This window comes from Myotis nattereri (assembly GCF_964212035.1).
Source record: "Myotis nattereri genome assembly, chromosome: 12".
NCBI classification, from domain to species: domain Eukaryota; kingdom Metazoa; phylum Chordata; class Mammalia; order Chiroptera; family Vespertilionidae; genus Myotis; species Myotis nattereri.
In genome coordinates this window covers 81,350,554-81,371,412 of record NC_138087.1, presented here as the reverse complement: position 1 = coordinate 81,371,412, position 20,859 = coordinate 81,350,554, and the positions used below count along the sequence as shown (strand labels likewise).

Genomic DNA, 20,859 nt, shown 5'->3' with positions numbered 1-20,859 from the left:
AGGAGCGGACGGGCGTCATCCAGGTGTCTGTGGGCAGCCAGATGGCCGGTGGGTCCCGCTGTCGTGCCTTGCCCGGCCTGGCAGGGTCAGGCAGAGGATGGCCGCCCGCCCCCCGGTGGCAGAAAGCCCCGGAACCCCCTTGTGCAGCCGACGTCCCGACCCGAACAGGAAACCCAGCAGAACAAACGAGGCCTGGAGGGCGAGGATGTGTTTTAAACGCTCATGTTTAGTTCCTCCTCCCACGCTGCTGTCTCTTTCTTTTCCACGATTCGCACACCCGGCCCGCGGCCAGCGCTGCAGAACAGTCCGTCGGAAGCAGTTTCACAGTCGTGCACGGGAGGCGTGGCGGCAGGGACAGCCCCGTGCGTGCAGGGCGGGTCCCCGGCGGGGGTGCCACCAAGGCCACGAAGCCCGAGCCGCATCACCGCCCGCCTCTGCTCGCTCCCGCCGCGCTCCCTGAAGGGCCACCTCGCGATCCGGGCAGAAACAGAGCAAGCCCCTCCCGCGTATCAGCAAGTTTACATGACGATAAAATTACATTTGTACAAAAATAGATTTTTTTCACCTTTCCCGCTGCTTAGACACTTCTTAGCTTCCTCTCTCTTCATTCACCTCTGGAGCGGCCGCTCGCGTCCCGGCTAAGGCATGGCTAAGGGTGGGACCGGCTGGCGCTGTCTGCGCCAAAGCATCTTAAAATAGATGCACGTCCTGGCCTGGAGGCCGTCAAACCCGGTCACCAGAGGGTCCTCAGGGACTTGCTCACACGAAGCAAATGGACGGGGAGTCTTAATTAAAACAAACAGGACACGTCGGGCACGGCGCATGTCCGCGGACGGCGTCAGCTCCAGGCGGTTCTCGACAGCACACACGTCCGCCACCATCCCGCGGGCAGGGGCCAGGCCACGCACCCGAGTTCCGTGACGGGGACATCAGCCGGTGACCCGGTCGCTGCCCAGCCAGCCAGGCCTCCCGGGGCCCTGCGGTCCCGCACCGGCTGCCGCCGGCCTCCTGTGGGAACGCCAAGCCGGGGGACGCCCGGAGGCCGCGCTTCCAGGTGACGGCGGCAGACGTGGGGCCATCACGGTGAATGTCCCGCAGGCCGCTTCCCAGGGGCTGGGCCGGGGCAGCTGGCGGTGCCAACACCTTCCACACACAGGACGTGGGCATCTCGGGCCTTGGCGGGAGGCGCCAGCTGCCGGGCCTGGGCGGCGTCCAGCGGCCGTGCGGGGCAGCATGGGTGGCGAACGCGCTGGTTACATTATCTTTAGAAAATTAAAGATTGTCCCACCAATAGGATAATAATTACCAAGAATCACTGTAGCTGAGCCAGGCTGGCGAGCTGCTGGAGACCTGGGTAAACGAGCCGTGGGGCGGCCGCTCCCCCCTGCAGGCGGTGCTGGGAGCAGGAAGCGCAGCCGCAGGGACGCTGGTTCGGGCGGGGCTGCGGGGGGCAGGGGGCCAGGGGCGCTTCCGCCTAAGGGGGGTGGTGGCCTGGCGGCCTCAGGGCTCTGCGGGCTGCCAGCCAGTAACAGTGACGTCCCCAAGAAGCCGACCCCCCACCAGAGGGCCCCCAGGTCCCCAAGAGGCCAGAGGAGCAGGAGGGAGCTGGGCATGGGCGACGGGGTGCATCTGGCTGCAGAAGGCACCGGGGCGGGTGGGCAGGCTGTGGCACCCCTCACAGGAGTGCCCGGGGCAGGCGGCCTCAGGCAGGGGCCTCCACCTCAGCCCGGGTGGGGGGCTCTAGGAGGCAAAGAATGGACTGTGTTCCCCGAGGGCCGGCCTCTTCCCGCCCAGCCCCTGCCCAGGCACCCTGCACCCTCGGGGTGACTAGGGAAGGCAGCCCTCTGGACACACACCTGCCCAGGGCTGCTGGTGGGGGTGGCAGGAGGGACGCTGCCATCACAGACACGCCCTGGGGCTGAGGAGGCAGGACCCCCATCTCCCCCTCTGCTCGGTGCTGGGTCCGTGGGGTGTGGGCGTGAGAATGGGCAGCATGGACCAGAGGGAGGGGTGACCATGCACGAGGCCAGTTCAACCCGCAAGCCCCCACCTGCAGGCCCGAGCGCCACCGCCTGGGCTGGGTCCGAACGCTGGGGAAGTGGGTGCGGGGCTGAGCGGGGCGCCTCCACCCAGAGGACTGTCAGATGGGGCCCCCACACCTGCTCCACCCCCAGGCCAGCCTGGCTGCTCCCGGGGGCGTCAAGCTGTGCAGAGGGCCTGGTGCCCAGGGGTTCCCGACTCTGAGCCTTGCAGTCAGAACAGGCGCCTCTCCCGGGAGCTCCAGCCACGGCCCCACCTGCCCCTCCTACGGCTCTGGGCCTCCAGGTCCCCTGGGCTCCCCAAAGGATGGAGACCCTCCGGGAAGGCAGCCCCCTCCCCTCGCATCCCTGTGGGCCCCCGGGGGCAACCTCTGCCCGGGAGAGGGCGGACAGCAGAGGCGTGGGCACGAGGCCGGCCTGGGCCTCCGCACAGACAGACGATCTGGGATCAAGCAGAGACCGGGAACCCCGTCTGGTCACCCCGGTCAGGCGGCCATGGGGGGCGGGGCAAAGCTGAAACGATGCAGAGAAGACAGGTGGGCAGGCAACCCTCGTCCCCGCAGAGGTCAGCCCCCGGCATGGGCAAGGGGACCCCGCCGTCATCTTTGGAAAAGGGGCTGCTCCCCTTCACTGATGGAGAAGCCCGCCCGCCCAGAGCCCCTTGTCGTCGTCCGGGAGGGGGGTCCTCTGCAAAGACACACCAGCCCCGCCTGTGCACCCCATCGTGGGCGGGGCCAGCACTCCAAGCGGGAGAGCTGAGGGAGACTCAGAAACCACCCAACGCCACCCTCCCGCCTGCTGCCGGGGACAGGGCCCGGGGGACAGGGCCCGGGGGACAGGGCCTGAGGCCATGAGCCGCCCAGGCTCCCGGGAGCTGATGGCCGCGGGGGCCACGGGAGTTCTTGCCGCTCCGGCCGCCGCCCTGGGAAAGCAGTGCCCTGCGGGGTCCAAAGACGAGCAGCACTGACAGGGAGGGGGTGGCAACACATCTCTTAGGCTTAGCAGTGACAGGCTGCACCCCGAAGTCCACACAGGCCGGGCGGAGAGGGGCAGGGACGGGGCTCGGCCGAGGAGAGCGGCTGGCGGGGCGGCCGGGCCTAAGTCATTTGGTGCGGGGCTTCCAGCATCTCCATGAGGAAGGTGTCGATGGGCGTGTCCCCGATGAGCTTGAAGAAGAAGAGGTGCTCCAGGCACTTGAGGCCGATGGACCGCAGCGCCGGCAGGCGGAGCAGCAGCTTGGCGAACCTGCGGGGCAGCGGGCGTGAGTGTGGCGGGGTCACCCCCCTCCGCCCGTGCCTGGCTGCCTCCCGGGTCAGAACTCTCAGGCCCGATCCCCCAAACCTGCATGAGACCTGCCTGCGCTGAGCTTAGGGGGGCCGGGGGGCCCTCGGGCGTAGGAAACGGGGCTGCGGGGCATGGAGACGGGAGCCCAGGTGGGCACGGAGACCCCGGGGTGAAGGGCCAGTGGCCAGGCCGGGTCAGCCGACTAGGGCTATGCAGGGAGTTCAAAACACACGGGCTTTCCCCCAGGGCGAGAGCGGAGCGACAGCAAGGCCGCTGGGTGCGGGGGGGCCTGAGGCGGAGCCGGTCCTGAGTTGGTAAGACCCACCCGTGCCCCCGCCAGGCCCACCGTGCCCCCGCCAGGCCCACCGTGCCCCCGCCAGGCCCACCGTCCCCCAGAAGCAGCTCTGCTGGAACAGGCCCTGCCCGGCCCTGCGAGTTTCTGAGTCCCGGATGGGGGGGGCAGAAGTTGGGGGCCTTAGAGCAGAAACGTCAGGCTCAGCCAACTGGGCCCCATGTCCCCGCTGGGACACCCACGCCGGCCCAGGCCCCTCCGTGTGCTGCCCGGGTCTCCACTCGGACCTCGAGGCGCTGCAGGGCTGTGGGACCTCACAACTCAGTCACCACGTATTTGGGGGGCGAAAGCCCTGTGGTTGGCTGCCGCACAGCCCGCATTTTCTAGGCAAAACATGCGGCCCCCGAGGCTGGAGCGGGGCCAGAGGGCGAGCCGTTCTGCTGAGCTGGCGGGCGGCTGCGGCGGGGCGCCAGGAAAAGCAGGGGCTGCCGCTCCATCCGGGAAGCTCCACTTAAACCAAACCAGATGGGGCCAGGGCTCGGCCACGGTTAACCGTGAGCGCGCCAGCCGGCGGGCGGGAGAGGGAGGCCTGCCCAGGACCCCCACCAGGAGTGGCCTTTTGGAGGGAGGGGGTACGGCCGGGACAGAGTCAGCCCCTTCCTTCTCCTGACACCTACTGTGCCCCTGCACCACGGACCTGGAAATGAGACGACCCAAGACCATCCCATCTATCGACCCTGCATGCGTTGACAAAGCACCTACTATGCGCTGGAGTCTGTCCCTGCCTCTAGTGGTTCCCTCGGGGGTGGGGGACACGGCCTTCTTTACGCTCTCTACAGAGACAAGCACCTACTGCGTGCCGGCGTGCGCGGGGCCCATCTTCCTGGTGGGGCTACAGAAAGGTGTGCGAGCGTGTTTGCACTGGGCCCGGGGCCCCGTCCTCGCTCCGGACACGCCAGGTGTCCCCGGGCTGCCCTCCACCCAGGAGGGGCCACTTCTCATCACACAGCCGTGCCCGGGGCGCCCTGCGGGGGCAGGCAGGGCGGCGGCTCACCTGCCCGGCTGCTCCGGGTACTTGTGCTTGCAGTACGCCTCCAGGGACGCGTACACCTTCTCCCGCAGCGCCTCCACCTCGGCCGGGTTCGAGAGCCCCTTGGAGTCTGGGGAGGAAGGGGCCGCAGGTCAGAGCCCCTCCCCGAAGCCGTCTGGGACCCGGGTACTCAGGCAGCACGGGAGCTGGGGGCAGGCTGGCTCAGGGGACGCGGGACAGGCCTGTCCCCCAGGACACCTCCTGGAAGCCATGGACACCACCTCGTGTGACCCTCACATGGGCCAGAGGAGGGGCGGCCTGGCCTGGCCCCATGGTAACTGGAGGCACCATGGCTGGGACACTGGGGTGGGGGGCAGCGGGAGGCTGTGGGTGCTGTGGCTGTGGGTAGTGGAGTGTGGGCACCGTGGCTGTGGGTGCCGTGGCTGTGAACGCTGTGGCTGGGGGTGCTGTGGCTGTGGGCAGCGGAGTGTGGGTGCCGTGGCTGTGGGTGCCATGGCTGTGAACGCTGTGGCTAGGGGTGCTGTGGCTGTGGGCAGCGGAGTGTGGGTGCTGTGGCTGTGAACGCTGTGGCTGGGGGTGCTGTGGCTGTGGGCAGCGGAGTGTGGGTGCCGTGGCTGTGAACGCTGTGGCTGGGGGTGCTGTGGCTGTGGGCAGCGGAGTGTGGGTGCCGTGGCTGTGAACGCTGTGGCTGGGGGTGCTGTGGCTGTGGGCAGCGGAGTGTGGGTGCCGGGGCTGTGAACGCTGTGGCTGGGGGTGCTGTGGCTGTGGGCAGCGGAGTGTGGGTGCCGGGGCTGTGAACGCTGTGGCTGAGGGTGCTGTGGCTGTGGGCAGCGGAGTGTGGTGCCGTGGCTGGGGCGCCGTGGCTGGGGCGGGCCTGCAGGGCCGTACCCGGGTTGAAGAGCACGATGGCGCGCAGGCAGCCCAGCTCCGTCTTGTCCATGTGCATGTCCCGCATCTTAGACACCAGCTCCGTCAGGACCCTGCGAGGAAGCGGGCGAACGCCAAGGCCACGTCAGACTGTGCCCACGCTGGGCCCCCAGAAACACCCACAGGACTCGGGGAGCCCACGTGGCCCCAGAAGACAACTGAGAAGCTCAAGCTTCAGCTGCCAGCCCAGGCCCAACGTCCGCCACGCCAGGCCGGCCCCCGCCCCCCGCGGGCTCCCTGCTCTGCCCGGAGGGTCTGCATGTGCCTTTCCTCTGGAAACCTGGGGCTCCCACAACTCCCTCTCTCGGACCCTGTGACGGCCGAGCCAAGATGAGCCAGGGACCTGGACACGGGACCAGGCCCAGGGCCACCGGTCCTGAGCTGCAGGCGGCGGGCGCGGGCAGCCTGAGGCACAGCGCTGGGGCGCCAGCATCACCCACACCCCCAGTCCGGGGAAGGACGGGCCGTCTGAGGCCTGCCTCACTCAGAGGGGCCTGTTCCACTCCTCACCAGACATGTATTTCCACGCAGAGCCACCCACCAGCCTCACGGGAACAGAGAGCTGCCCCAGCGCCCTGTGGGGGGAACTGACCCAGCCTCGTGTCCTGGTCCCCGAGTGGCAGTGTCCTGACCCCGGGACCAGCTACAGCCTCCCACCCGGCCTGGGCGCCCCAACCTCATCAGCCCCAGCCTGACAGCATATCCAGGAAGTGGCGAGTGGTGGGAGTTGGCCACGGGGAGCAAAGGGAGATGGTCCAGGTGGGGCCTGGACAGCCGCCAGGAGCCCATGCCTTTCCCTGTGGCCCCAGGAGCCCTGGGGTCTGCAGGCTGGTTGGAGGGGAGGGGTTTGGGGGGCGATCTTGCAGCTGGAAAAAGACCCGGGGGGCAGGTGGGAGAGAGCCTGTCCTGACATCATGTGGCCTCTGGTCCAAGGGCGTGTGGACAGGGGTGGGCTGCAGAGACAGGGCCCAGGTAGACGGGTGCAGCCCAGGCTCCACCGGGGGCCAGGAGCCACGGCTGAGACCCAGCCGGCCGGGCAGGGGCAGGCCCTTCTCAGGGCACACGTGGGCCGCGCTGCACTTGGGTACAGCGCACACTGACTTAATGGGCACAGGGAAACGGCACCTACGGAGGAACCCACTTCTGCTTGTTACAAAGTGCAGCTGTGGCCTGGCCGGCGTGGCTCGGTGGTTGAGCACGGACCTAGGAACCAGGAGGTCACGGTTCAGTTCCTGGTCAGGGCACACGCCCAGGTTGCGGGCTCCATCCCCAGCATGAGACGTGCAGGAGGCAGCTGATCAACGATTCTCTCTCATCGTTGATGTTTCTCTCTCTCTCCCTCTCCCTCCCGCTCTGAAGTCAATAAAAACGTATGTTTTTTAGAGCAGCTTTCCTCCCCACACACAGGGTTTAAAAAAGAGCTGGAAGGAAGCGCGCCACGTTAGCCGCGGCCGCGAGGACCCGATGCTGGACTTGTGAGGGGTTTAACCTTCACCTTGCACCTTCCTCTACGCCCCAACTCCAACCTTCGTGAACAGGACAAATGCCACGCTGGGCGTGACGTGGCCCGGCGGCCACCCACCTGTCGAAGATGGCGCCCACCCCCGCGCTGTGGGCGCTGTTTCGGTGCACGTGCAGCCCCGTGGCGAGCAGGATCCCGTCCTTCACGGCGATGGACCGGTGCGAGAAGGAGGCGATGAGCAGCTCGTTCCAGCCTGGGGGAGGCGAGCGATCTGTCAGCAGTCGCCGGGGCCCGCCAGCCAACCCTTCTCAACCCTTCAAAGACAGCGTGAGCCATCTGTCCCACACCTTCCCCATGGGAACCCAAGCTAGGGTTCCCAAAGTGGGCTACGTGGAACCCTAACTCCATGAATGTTCCCCTGAAAAGAGGTTCCCGAGCACCTACGTTTGGGAAATGGCTCTCTTCTGCAGTGCACATTGGTACAGTAAAGGCCCTGGCAAGTCCTCACAAACACGTGTGCCCAGGGAAGTCTCTTTTTGCAAATGCAGGATGTTTGTGCCACAGAGTGCCTGGGAGAGCTCCCACCATCCTCTCTGGGAAGGCCATGGAATAGCTCAGGCCATGGAGCAGATGGGAGAGCTCCCACATCCTCTCTGGGAAGGCCACGGAATAGCTCGGGCCACGGAGCAGCTGGGAGAGTTCCCACCATCCTCTCTGGGAAGGCCACGGAACAGCTCGGGCTACAGAGCAGCTGGGAGAGCTCCCACCATCCTCTCTGGGACGGCCACGGAATAGCTCAGGCCATGGAACACCTAGGAGAGTTCCCACCATCCTCTCTTGGAAGGCCACGGAACAGCTCGGGCTACAGAGCAGCTGGGAGAGCTCCCACCATCCTCTCTGGGACGGCCACGGAATAGCTCAGGCCACGGAGCAGCTGAGAGAGCTCCCACAATTCTCTCTGGGGCAGCCATGGAACAGCTCAGGCCAAGGAGCAGCTGGGAGAGCTCCCACATCCTCTCTGGGACGGCCCCAGAGCAGCAGCTGCCAGTCTGGTCCCAACAGCAAACTCTCAGAGGTCAACCTGCGCTACGTGGAGCCCCACGCAGTAAACCATGGATCTGAAACAAGGCACGTTGGAGCCGCAGGCCAACCCGCGCTCTCCCCGCGGGCAGGGAACCAGAGCAGGCAGCAAAGGGGGGGGGGGGGGACGGCACAGGAAGAAAACCTTAAACCATTTCTGTGCTCAGTGTCTCCGTGCCTCCTGCAACGGGGAACAGGCAGCCCCTAAGAGCAGTAACCGGTCACAGCCGCACGCCGGGGCTGCTGGCTGACATCACATGGAGGATCCCATGTGACCTGACCACAGTCCTAAAGCGAGCATTAGCCCCATTTCACAGACGGGGAACCCGAGGCCCAGGAGAGGAAGGGCTGCCCGGCCCTGTCACAGCGACAGGGTGACCCCCCGCCTGGCCCTGTCACAGCGACAGGGTGACCCCCCCCGCCCGGCCCTGTCACAGCAACAGGGTGACCCCCCCCACCCGCCCGGCCCGGCCCTGTCACAACGACAGGGTGACCCCCCCCCGGGCCACCCGGCCCTGTCACAGCGACAGGGTGACCCCGCCCCGGCCACCCGGCCACTCACCGGCCCGCAGCAGGATGACCTGGTCGTCCAGGGGCAGCTCAGAGAAGTGCGGGATCCGCTTGGCCCACTCCACCAGCGTGAAGAGCTGCTTGTCGGCCGCCTGGCAGATGTTGGTGACGGGGTCGTTGGGCTGGGTGAGGGGCCCCGCAGTGAGTGGCAGGCAGGGACCGCAGCCCAGACCAGGCCCACTCCCCCGGCGTGGCTGAGGAGGCCCCCAAAGACGCCTCGTCCGAGTCCCCGGAGCCTGACTCAGGGCTGGGGCCTGACACAGCCAAGGCGGCTTTGCAGACTGATCGAGTGAAGGGGTCTGAGGTGGGGGGGCCTGGAGGGGGTCCCTCGGGGGGCGGGGCTGCGAGGGGATCCAGCTCCACCCAGCTGTGTGGCCTCCAGCAAACACCTAACGTCTCTGAGCCTCGATTCCCACTGAACGAGCAAGCTCAGCAGAACGGCTCCATGAGCTCCCGGAGCCCGAGCGGAAGGGCCGTCCTGTCCCGGGAGCCGGTGGCCGGACCCAGCAGAGGCCCGAGGCCGCCAGCCGCGAGGTCACACACACCGGGACAGGGCTCTGCACGGGCTCACAGGTGCCCCCTGCCGGCCGCCCTGCCCGCCGCCAGCTGCCCATCTGCAGCCTCGACCCCCTTCCTCCGAAACCACAGGGGGACCAGGTGCCAGATCTGTTCTCTCCCAGTAGCTCCCCGACTCGACAGAACCAGGCGCTGGCCGCCCTCCTGGGCCTTCGGTATTTTTGGAGTTTCTGCTCGACATGGGTTTCTGCTTGAAACCCTCACAGCTGCCTCCCTCCCCTCACCGGGACTGGAGAGGTGGGCCAGGCCGCATTACCCGGGGTCATGGGGTCACGGAGTACAGGGAACTGGGGGCCTCAGCCTGCCGGAGCCTCCTGAGCAGGTAAGAGGGGACCCCCACACTCTCAGACTGGGGCAGAGGGCCATGTGTGCGCGCCCGCCGCACAGAGGTGTCGCTGTACCTGACCGAAGGTGGGCAGTGAGCAGCAGCTCGGTGCCACCCCAGCCTCATGGCGATGAGGGGGAATTCACACACACCACTGAGCCAGCGCCAGGGCCAGGGCTGTGCGGGAAAGATGGGGGCCGAGCCCACCTAACAGGGTCACGCCCACCTTGGCAGGAGCAGGACCCCTGAGGAAGCGACACCGTAGCTGAGACTGAAGCCTGAGGAGTCAGCAGGGGCAGCATGTGCAAAGGCCCTGGGGTTGGGGTGGGAGGACCTGGGCCACTGAGCCAAGGGAGAACGGTCAGGGTGGGCTGGACAACCTCGGGGTCAACCCCAGAGCCTGAGCCCTGAGCCCTGAGCCCTGAGCCCAGGGCCCAGGGGAGACACAGATGAAGTCTAGAAGTAATGCTGCCCACAAACCTGGGCCGGATGCGGGGTCCCCGTCACCCACTGGACGACAGGCCAGAGACCACGGGAAGCATGAAGGCTCAGGGCAAAGTCCCGGCTCTGATTCCAGGAATCGGAAAGGCAGCGCCCGGGCCCGGCTGCACCGCCTCGCGGCCCAGCAGGTGGGTCCTCCCCAGGGGCGGCGCCGGGGCCCACGGGCCCTCGCGGGAGGCCAGGGCGGGCAGCGGCACTCACCGAGCTGGGGTTCAGCCCCATGTTGGCCTCCACATACGTCTCAGTCTTGGGCTCGACGGCCAGCTCGGCCTCCAGGATCTTCTCCACCGGCATGTCCTCGTTGGCGCTGCTCGTGGACTCCACCTCGCTCTCGCTCCGGTCCTTGCCGCGCTGCCGCTCCTCCTGCACGGCTGAGACACAGACCGCTCACACTCCCCCCGCGTCCGCCAGGGCGCCCCGGCCCCGGCGCCGGCCCCGCAGCAGAGATCCCAGCGGGAGAGAGGCAGAGCCGGGGGGCTTCCCGGAAGAGGGGCGCTGAGACGGAGGGGCAGGAAGACGGATTCCGGGGCAGCAGAGGCGCGCAGGGCCCAGGGCCAGAGCAGGAGGACTGGAGCGATGAGGGGTCGGGAGGCAGCCGAGAAGAAGGGGTTCACATCAACCCTGTCCCCAAGAACACCCAGGCAGCCAGGTCTCCCCACACTGGAGCTGGGAGGCCTCTGGCTTCAGAACCACAGCTCGGGCCGCCTTTCCCGAGGGGCCGGGCCCGGGGAGTCACCAGCAGGCTGACGCCCACGTCCACCCCCCTCCTCTCTGGTGGGGGCACCAAGGGCCTTAAACGGGGGTTGGGGGGAGGAGCAGGCAGAGGGGAGAGGCTGGAGCCTGAGGCCTGTTATGGGGCCAGAGGGGCTGCCCACTCCACACCGTTAGGGCCCAAGCCAGCGGTGTGTCAGGGCCGTGCCTCGCTGGGACGCCCCAAATACTGTGGTGCGACCTCCCCCAAGCCCACCTGAGCCCACCCTCCCGGGGCCCTGCTCTGCTGAGCCAAGGAACCACCCCCAGGCCCCTGGGGACCACAGCCTCCTCAGGGCCCACCCCAAACAAGACGCTTGGCTTCTGGGGGTCCCTGGGGACCCACTGCACTGGGGGAGTTTGGGTGACACACAGAGTCCTGCACAAACACTCCTGTGCACCTCCCTTCCCCCTGCCCCCCACTGGTGGAAGGGCCTGGAAGTAGCCCCTTGCTCAAGCCCAGGGCTGCAGACCCAGGGGAGGGCCGAGGGCCGGGGCAGGCAGAGCGGGGCCCGCCTCCGGGGCCGCCCGTCCACAGCTCCTAGCGGGAGGTAACTGGGAGAGGCCCCAGGCCGGGGTGCCGGGCTCCCTGCTTGCGCTGGGGAGTCCCCGGGCCTGCCCGGGCCCCGTCCCGCCACCCAGAGCTGGTACAGTCCATCACCTCTCCATCCACAGCCACGCGCTTCCTGCCGGCCCCACCGCCGGCCACGCAGAGATGCCGGGACCCGTCCCGCCCTCCCGGGCCCGGGGCCCTGGGTGCACCCTGCGCCCCCCCGCGGACACACGGCTAGGTGCTGCCCTGCCGGGGCTGCGCTCTCCCACACCCCAGGGCTGACTCGAGTGGGGCTCTGCCCACATGGTGAGGCGCCAGGACCGTCACGAGGCGCCCGCTGGGCCGAGGAGCCGGCAGAGGCCTCGGTCCGAGCTGTGCAAGCCTGGCCCCCCTGGCAAACCGGACAGCAGGCGGGGCTGGGGCTCAGGCTGGCAGGCGGAGGGCAAGGAGCCGCAGGGCCTCGCACCCTCCGCACGGGGTGCCGGGTCACCCCCTCTCACACCAAACAGGGTTACAGCCAGCGAGGCCGACCCGGCCGGAGGCAGCCACACAAGCTGACCGGGCCAGCATCCGGGGTGACGGGTCCCCAAGGTCTGTCCCCCGGCAGAACCCTAAACGCTCGGAGGCAGGACACAGCTGAGAAGCACGTGTCTTAGCTCAGACACCTCATTTTTCGAGGTGGGGAAACAGGCTCAGGCAGTTTCAGGGCTGAGCTCTCAGGACGGGGGGGGGGGGGGGGGGCAGCTCTGAGGCAGGCAGCCTGCCCCGACCCTGCTCCCCGACAGCTGTGCGGCCAGGCAGCCTCGCCTCTGTACCCCCTCCTCAGCCCCGCCCTGAGCGCCGGCGCCCCCTGCAGGCTGGGCAGAGGCGGTGCCTCGAGATGCTCACAGCTCTGTCTGCACCTCCGCTCCCGCGCTCTCGGGGACCTCCTCCCTCTCCAGACAGCCCGGCGCAGGGAGCCCGAGCTGCCAAGGGTGGCCCTGAGTGTGGGGGCAGTGCCCGGAGCAGTAGGGGGTCCCCGCACCTGCCTCCACGGGGGGGGGAGGTCGGCGGGGGGGGAATTAGCCGGGACTTCGTGAGGCTCTGAGAAGCTGCAGGGCCCGCAGCTCTGAGCAGCGCCCTCGCAAAGGCTACAGTATTTACAGGCCGCGGCGGGGGCAGGAGAGGGAGGAGGCCCCCCCAGGTGGCCCCCAAGTGGGGTCCTGTTGGACTGGCACTCCCGCCAGCGCCAGGAGCCTCGGGCGGGAGGCGTCTGGGAAGAGGGGTCTGAGCACAGTGGGCAGAGGAGGCTGGGAATCCCCGGGAAGACCCTCCCCCAGCAGCCAACACGGCCATGGGGGGCTCACCCCAACACAGGCAGGGTCCCCAACATCTGGAAGCCCGCTGACGTGAGGGCGAGCGTGTGGGAAGGGGCGTCCGGGTTGGCGGGCACTGGCCCTGCTGCCTCCTCTGCTGTGGGCGCTGTGGGCGCTGCCAGCTGGGACCGTCTGTCCCTTCCGTGACCCCCGGGAGGCAGGACTGGATTTCACCAAAGGCTCTGGCCCAACCCCCTCTCCTAAGGGCCGGAACCGAGACCCGAGGGGGCGCTGCCGCGGTGCACAGCGAACTCGGGGTCCTAAGCCCAGGACCGCCCGCCTTCAGCTGAGGGTTGCGACCCAGGACAGTCTGCACTGAGTTATCACACAGCGTGCACACGCACACACACACACACGCACACACAGGACGCGCGCGCACAGGACACACACGCGCGCACACAGAACACATGCACACGACACACACGCACAGGACACACACATGCACACACATCACACGCGCGCGCACACACATGCACACAGGACACGCGCGCACAGGACACACACACACACACACATGCACACACAGGACACACACACACACATGCACATGCACACAGCCCCACCAGGCACCGTGCTGCCACCTGCCACACTCCCAGGGCAAGCGCTGGGGGCCCCTGGCCCATGGCCTCGCCGCCACCGGGCACCCCGAGGCCCAGAGAAGCAGTCACTGGTCCAGGGGTGACAGGGAGGCACCTGACCCAGCCGGCTCTTCCTCTACAGGAGAAATGTGTGGGGCCACGTGTGCCTGTGCATGCACACACATGTACACACACACATGCACACACATGTACACACACCAGACACTGTCCCTTCCGCACCCCGGTCCCTCAGCCCTCAGAGTCCGGAGACGGGGCACAGGAAGCGAAGGTCGGGAGGAAGGAAGCAGGGAGAGGCCTTCCTGGAGGAGGAAGCAGGAGGCCAGCCTCCCCCCTCAGACTGGGAACCCCACGCCTGGGCCTGCCTCCCCCATCAGACCAGGCGCCCCAGCCCTGCACCCGACACTCCAGCGACAGGCAGGGGCTCAGCTGGGGGGGCGGGGGGGCTGGCCGAGGGGCATTTCCACCTGGCCCTCAGCCCCGCCCCCACATGCGATGGAACAGGCCACTGGCGGCTGCTTACACTCACGGACCGCCCCTGCCCCACGGTGCTGTGCTCGGCGGCACCTCGTCAGCCAAAGAGGTAGGTCCCGTCCGCCCGGAGCTTGACCCCCTGGGTTCTCCATGGGGTCACCCCACCAGTGCCAGCCCCGAGCTGCCCCTCCCACCAGCCCCTGGGCAGTGCCGCCTGTGCCAGCTTCAGTCTCCTCACCTGAGGGTGCAGCTCACCTCCTATAAGCTCCTGGCCACGGGCACAGTGGGTTGGCACGCCTGGCGCCCATTCCCCTGGGCACCCACACTGCCCTGAGCTGTGTGGCCAACAGCGCCCCCACCAGCAGGGAGTCCTCCCTGCAGTACTTTGCCCAGAACAGCAGAGGAGAGGAGCTGTGTCGGGACCATTCCAGGGGCGGGGCCCTGCCTAGCGCCCGGCTCGGGGCTGCAGGACAGACTGGGGGGGCATGCCTCCCGGCCCCTCTGAGCCACTCGTCCTGGGGGACCCTGGAGCGCTCTGTAGGGACAGCACTGAAGCCACACGGGGGTCACACGTCACTCTCCCGAGGACGGCTGCGGACTGTGCCCCTTCGGGACCAGGAAACATGACAAGCCACCGCCTCACGGGAGCCACAGGCCCGGGGCAGCGCCCACCTGGCTCTCAAACACCCAGCACGGCCGGCGGGGCAGCTCCGCTCAGTGAGCCCGGGCACGAGGGCTCTGCTGCACGTTCTGACCGAAACCCGGGAGGAGGCCGAGCGCGGTGGGCCTGGCGGGGTCAGGCACTGACCGGCCCGTAAGCCCGGCTTCGAGGGCCCACACCGCCTCCCCGACACGCCTGGGGCTCAGACCAGAGCGCGGAGGCCGGAGGGACGCAGCCCTGGGCTGGCACCCGTTGGCCAGGTGTGGGGACAGCCCCACAGCACCGGCTGGGACAGCGTGCGGAGAAGGGGTGGTGCCAGTGAGGCCATACACAGAAGGCGCCCCCGATAGCTGCTCGGGACGAGACCCAGGCGCTGGCGGGTCAGACGGGGGTGGGGGGGGGGGGGCCTCCCTGTCAACTGCAGCTCCACTGGGTGATACAGGTCCTCGAGGGGACAGGAAGCTGAAGGGTGAGGACACCCAGGCCCGAGGGGGGCAGCTGGACAGGCCCAGGAGCCTGTGGAGGGTCACCCTCTGGGGCACAGGGTGGCTCCATGCCCCACCCTGTGCCACATCTCCCGACACCCTCGGGCTGGGCAAGCGGCCTGCCTGATAGCCCTTCTTCAGGCACCGGCCTGGCTACCTCCCGCCCCAAGCCTTGCCCGATGCCCAAGGCTGGGGCGGTGCCTCCCCTGCGTGCCTATGTGATGCTCACTTTCAACAGAAGGGTACCCACAGCTCACTGCTGCGGGCCCAGCGCCCAGCGTGGTGGGCTCAGTGAGTCAGAGACCTCGGCCACGCTCCAAGCCTGTCTGTGCTGCAACCTCGGGCTCATGCCAGGGTGCCCACCTCCCCCTGGCACACTGGTGCCCAGCACCTGGCCAGGCTCCAACCCAATCCACTGCCCACCTCAGGCTCATTCTGGCCCGATCCCCATCCTTCAGGAGCATTACTGTGTCCCACCACCTCCAGCAAGCCCTCCCTGACTGCACTGGGCACCCAGGGCAATCGGCCGGGCACACGCCACCCCAGGGGCCTAAAGGTATCAGTCCTGAGGGAGCCTGAGGCCGACTCAGCCCCGCATGCACCCGGACAAGCCCTGACCTCCTGGCCTCAGTTCCTCCACCTGCACAAGGAAGGGCGGTCCATGCACTACATGAAACATGCACTGACCAGGAAGGCCCCGGCCGGCCCCCAGCTCAGCACCGGAGCCCCTGAGCTCCCCCTACCCTTGCGGGGAGTAGGCCCGCGGCAGGAGCCGGCCCCGCCCGCATCAACGCCCCTGGCCTGCAGCCTCAGGGAGGAATCCCGCTGGACAGACACCATGGCCCCGCTGAGGTTTCGATTTCGGAACGAGAACAATTGGGGCTGAGGAGGAGCCGAAAACAAGAAAAGAAAAGAAATTGGAAAAAACTGCAGCCGCCACAAGAGGGCAGTCGGGAGGCAGTGGGAAGGAGAGGGACACAGGCCAGCCACGCCTGGGCCGCAGAACAGCCACCGCCTGGAAGAAGGGAACAGACGGCGAGACCCCAACCCCAGGGCGCCCACCCTCTGGAGAGAGTGACTCTGAGCGCAGGGGTCACCAAACCTACCGATGGGGAAACTGAGCCACGGACGGCCAGGAGCGAGGAGGAGGCCACATGCGAGCCAGGACTGAGGGCCCAGACCCAGGCCTGGCTGCACCGCCTGGCCTTTCAGTGACTTCAGAGGAGTGACCTTCGTGCTCCCTGCCGGCCCCGCCCCCGGCAAATGTCAATAAGCCGGGCCCACAAATCCAAGGCCGAGAGGCCAGCGGCTGGAGCCCACTGATCAGGCCCCGGAGCCGGGGTCACCCCGCCAGGGCTGCAGCGGGAACAGAGCACAGCTTGACCCCGGCGTCCAGCAGGCTTGGGGACGCCTGATGGCCTCTGTAGCTCCCTGCCCCCCACCACTCCCCAATCGGCGCTGCCCCCACTAGGGCCTCCTCAACCATCCCTACTGGACAGCAGGGACACACTCAGGACCACGTGCACCCGCCGCCCCGTGCCAGCCTCGGCCCTTCCCGCCCCCCTCCCACCTCCAGCCGTGGCCCTCGCCATCCTCTGGCTCTGCCTGTGCCCCTGGAGCCCCGTGCTGGCCCTGGACACGACCCCCACGGACAGGGTCTGAGCCAGAGCTGTCCCCGCGGCACCGGGCGCCACCGTGCGGGACCGAGGCTGCCCTCCTGGGGTCCCGGAGCCTGGCCCACAGCAGGCGCTCAGGAGGGATCTGGTGGGTGAGATTCCCGGGCCCGGACATGCTGCCCATAGAGCAGCGGCGGCGGCGGCGGCGGCCTCTACAGGGAGTGAGCGCCCCGTCACAAGAGGTATGCAAGCAGCCACCCGCCACCAGAGTGCGGCGAAGCTTCCAGTGCAGGGCTGGGGGCGGCTCAGGAAGGAGGGCCCCGCGCCTACCTTCCCGCTTCATGCCCATCGCCAGGCACTTCTGGTAGCGGCAGTACTGGCAGCGGTTCCGCTGCCGCTTGTCGATCAGGCAGTCCTTGTTGTCCCGGCAGGTGTAGGTCAGGTCCTTGCGCACCGTCCGCTTGAAGAAGCCTTTGCAGCCCTCGCAGCTGTACACGCCGTAGTGCTTGCCTGCGGGCGGGCGGGCGGCCGTGAGCCCCTGCACCCCCTGCACCCCCGGGCCCCTGGCCCCACCTGGCCTCCGGGCTCCGTGTCCTCCCCGGGGGCTACTGGGGTGCAGAGGTGAATGCGAGGGGTCCTCTGCCCCGGCTCAGCCCAGAGAGGCACAGCCCGCACTGCCGCCTCCCGTGCCAGCGTCACCACCACCAGCTGCCTCCTCTCCGGGGCCTCCGGACCACCCTGGCCACCGTGGGCGCCCCACTGACTACCTCCCCGACGTGAAAACCCGAGAAGGGCCAGAGCCCGGGCACCCCGCACTGCTGGCCGACCCTGCCCCCCCCACCCGAGGGCCCTGTGCCCGCTGCCCGCCTACCTGAGGAGCGGTCCCCACAGATGGCACAGATGTGCTTGGTGAAGGACGCCATGTTCCCTGAGGGGTGGGCCGGGACCTTGAGGACGCCATTGAGGCCCAGAGGGGGCTTGATGTCCTCCGTGCTGCTGACGGGGTTCATGGGCGAGCTGAGCTGAGGAAGGAACGTGGGCTCAGCCTGGCCACAGCCCCCCGCAGCCCTGCAGCCAGGGAAGCGCTGCCACACCCCCCCTTGACAAAGAGAAACTGAGGCTCGGAGGGGGCTCTGCCCACCCCAGGCCACAGCCGGGAACAGCAGGGCTGAGCCCCACGGAGCACCAGCTGCGTGCCGCCCCCCGCCTGCTGGCTTCAGAAGGGGACCCGCACAGCCCCTGCCCCTCGCCCGCCTAAGAGCCGCCTCCCTTACTGGGCACCCCCTCGGCAGGACAGTGTGAGCCCCATGACCTTCCCGGTGAGCCAGGCGCTTGGGGGATCCCCAGCACATAGAGGGGCACCGAGGCCTGGTCACAGCGAGCAGGGAGAGCTGGGGTCCGCCCAGAGGCCACATGCCCGGGCCTCGGGGGGCAGGGCGGGGTCTCGGTCGCGTGTCTGGAGGAGAGGGGGACAGAGGCCCCCCTCGGGCATCCACTGCGAGGGACACCCTGCCTCTCCTCACAGCCCCGCGCCCTGCACGGCAGCCCGCCGCCGCCAAGGAAGCGTGGGAAACGCACCGTCACCCTGGCAACAGCTGCCGGGGCTGCAATGACACAGCAGTTTTGGTTCCGCTGCGTCTGCCCGGCTCTCCTGTCAGCACCAAGGGCCCCGCGGTGCTGCCCGCTGCACCCCACAAGCCAGCCCGCCTCCCAGGCGCCAGGACCCCGGCCAGGCAGCACCCCAGCACCCCACTTCTGCAAACCCCTGACAAAGGCGGAAATCGGGGACGGGCGGAAGCAGCTGCTGCCCCCTGGTAGCCCCGGGCGCCTCCCCACACAGGAACCTCATCCTCTTCCTTCCCGTGACCCCCAACTCCCACCCCCCTTTCTCACGGGACCGGAGAGCGCGGTGCTCACGGCACACGCACGGGAACCGCCTCCACGGCGTTCCACGGGCCTCCACCCGGTCCCTCCTCGGCCAGGCGGGCCAGGTGCTCTGTGCGGACAGTTACTGCCCCCACGGGGCGCGGGGGGCTGCGGGGGGCCAGAGCCAGCCCACGGGGCGAGCATCCAGGGCCCCCACCGCAGAGCAGGGCGGCCTGCGCTGTCTGCAGGGGGCAGGGTGCGTCCCAGATGAGAGGGGACGAGGAGGGACACGCACAGCTGCGAGAAGGCGCCGACTGCGTGCCCAGGGCTGCTGCACCCCGGGTTCCGCAGGCCGGTCTCGGGCAGACGGCGTGGGAACCCCAGGGAAATGCCCCTGCCCCCAGGCGTGACCCCGCTCGCTGCAGAAGGCCCCCAGTGACCCACCCGGGCACCCGCACAGCTGGCCGCCAGGTGCCAGGGACGGGACCTAGCTTATCCTCCAATCCTGCCGCCTCCGCGGTGACTTGGGGGAGGTCATCCCTCCGAGCCCGAGGTTCCCCGCGTGGCGGGCGGGAGCAGCACCCGGCTAAGGCGCGACAGGCACAGCTGCACCCCCACACCTCTCCCCGAGGAGAGCCCGCCGCCCGGCCTGGGGCCAGGGAGGGGCTACCCAACCAAACATTTGGAAGTGGGGGGACGGCACCAGTGGCCAAGGGCAGGCCCCGAGGAGCCAACTGGGAGCCACTGAGGATGTGAGGGGCCCCTCCCGGCTGCAGCCCTCCCCGAGGGGGGACCGGCCACCATGCCCGCGGCTGGGTCAGCCTGGCATCCCGGGGACAAGAATGACCATCGCCCCCTCCTGTGGTTGCCCAAACCATGCTGGGTGGGAAGGGGGCACCTGCCCTGTCTCCGGGCCCCTCACGTGCAGGTCCTTGAACTGGGGCCTGCCCTAGGTAAACTGAGGCAGCGCTGGAGAAAGGCTGGCCAGGTCCCACCAGGCAGGACAGACGGAGAGCTTGGTCTCGGTCAGTGCCGTGGCACACTGACTCCCAGGCTGTGGCGCACACCCTGCCCTCCCGGGCTCCGCGTCCCCTGGGCACAGAGTTGGCCGGGGCTGGGGAGCCCTCGGAGACCCTGCCCGCGTGGGAGAGGAGCTGGGCGGGAGCCCCTCTGCCGGCCCCAGGGAGGGAGGGCGAGAGAGGAACACCGATGTGAAAGAGACATCAATCTGGTGCCTTCCATGGGCGCCCTGACTGGGATCAGACCTGCCACCCAGGCGTGTGCCCACCCAGGCATCAAACCGGCAACCCTGAGGGGCACAGGATGACATCCAACTGAGCCACTGGGGCTGGGCCACCCACTCTGCCCGCGCACTTCCCTCTCTCCCTCCCCCCCCCCACATGTATATATACACGTCTACGAACATATGTGTTTTTTAATTGGTTTCAGAAAGGAAGGAAGAGGGATAGAAACATCAACGATGAGAGAGAATCATGGATCAGCTACCTCCTGTGCACCCCCTACTGGAGATGGAGCCCGCAACCCAGGCCTGTGCCCTGACCGGGAATCGAACTGTGACCTCTGGTTCATAGGTCGACACTCAACCACTGAGCCGCACTGGCCGGGCCCCACTCTGCTTTTTATCTCAACTGCCAGGCAGTCCGACACGGCCACAGGCAGGCCCTCGGCCAGCGGTCCTTCTTCCCCTTCCCAGGCCTCGGGCTGGTCATGGCTCCCAGAAGAGAGCAAGCAGCCGGGGCCTCGCTCTGCCACCCAACCCCCCCCCACTGGGCCCCGAAGCCCCTACCTCCACTCCACCCATCTCCTAGGGGACCCAGAGCCCAAAGCCTCCTCGGTGTGGCCGGGGTGCGGTCCCCGTTTCCCCTTTCATATCCTTGGCCTTTATTTCAGTTCCCGCCGGAGCCGATGGGACTTACTCAGACAACCGCTGCCGGCCAACGCCCCGGGGCCCTGCTCATCCCCCCGGCCTCTCCCCCTTCACCACGCCCTTCCTCCCGATCGCACGCAGCCCCCACCCCCACCCCACTGGCCGCGCTGGGAGGCCCTTGCCCACGGCAGACCTTGAGTGGGGGGCTCCGGGCCTCCACGCACCGAGGGCAGGCCCAGAGCCCCCCACTTGCCTCCCGGAGCACCCCCCGCCTTGCCTCCATCTGTCCATCAGAGCGGAGGCAAACCCTGTGAGGCACGCTCAGCCACGTGTGGACGCCAGGTGGCCGAGGCCTCGCCGCCACGGCGACCACAGCAGGAGCCGGCAGGGCCGGGACGCCAAGGTGCCCACGCGTGCCAGGGGCTGTGGGCACGCTCTGGGATGTGGCGGGGACGTGCCCTGGGCCCTGAGAGGGTGCAGCCCCCGACCAGAGGCGGCGAGGACAGCG

General features: G+C 68.4%; 1 protein-coding gene across 3 annotated transcripts in view; it reads right to left on the bottom strand.

The window, feature by feature from the left end:
• Window positions 1-214: 214 nt before the first annotated feature.
• The window catches only part of RXRA (retinoid X receptor alpha), a 79,783-nt gene continuing 59,138 nt past the window's right edge, over window positions 215-20,859 (bottom strand). The window contains exons 3-11 of one of the 3 annotated variants that reach the window (XR_013996676.1): window positions 17,469-17,619; window positions 16,928-17,107; window positions 10,309-10,478; window positions 8,698-8,827; window positions 7,176-7,308; window positions 5,555-5,646; window positions 4,670-4,775; window positions 1,857-3,284; window positions 215-1,740 (exon numbers count right to left, since the gene is read on the bottom strand). Coding sequence is in view for 2 of the 3 variants with exons in the window: in XM_081103698.1 (XP_080959824.1) it covers window positions 3,137-3,284; window positions 4,670-4,775; window positions 5,555-5,646; window positions 7,176-7,308; window positions 8,698-8,827; window positions 10,309-10,478; window positions 16,928-17,107; window positions 17,469-17,619; window positions 17,872-18,012 (1,251 nt within the window). In the remaining variant the exon portion in view is untranslated. Of the gene's footprint in view, window positions 3,285-4,669; window positions 4,776-5,554; window positions 5,647-7,175; window positions 7,309-8,697; window positions 8,828-10,308; window positions 10,479-16,927; window positions 17,108-17,468; window positions 17,620-17,871; window positions 18,154-20,859 lie in introns of those variants that run through there. The other 2 variants (XM_081103698.1, XM_081103697.1) reach the window with 2 other exon arrangements.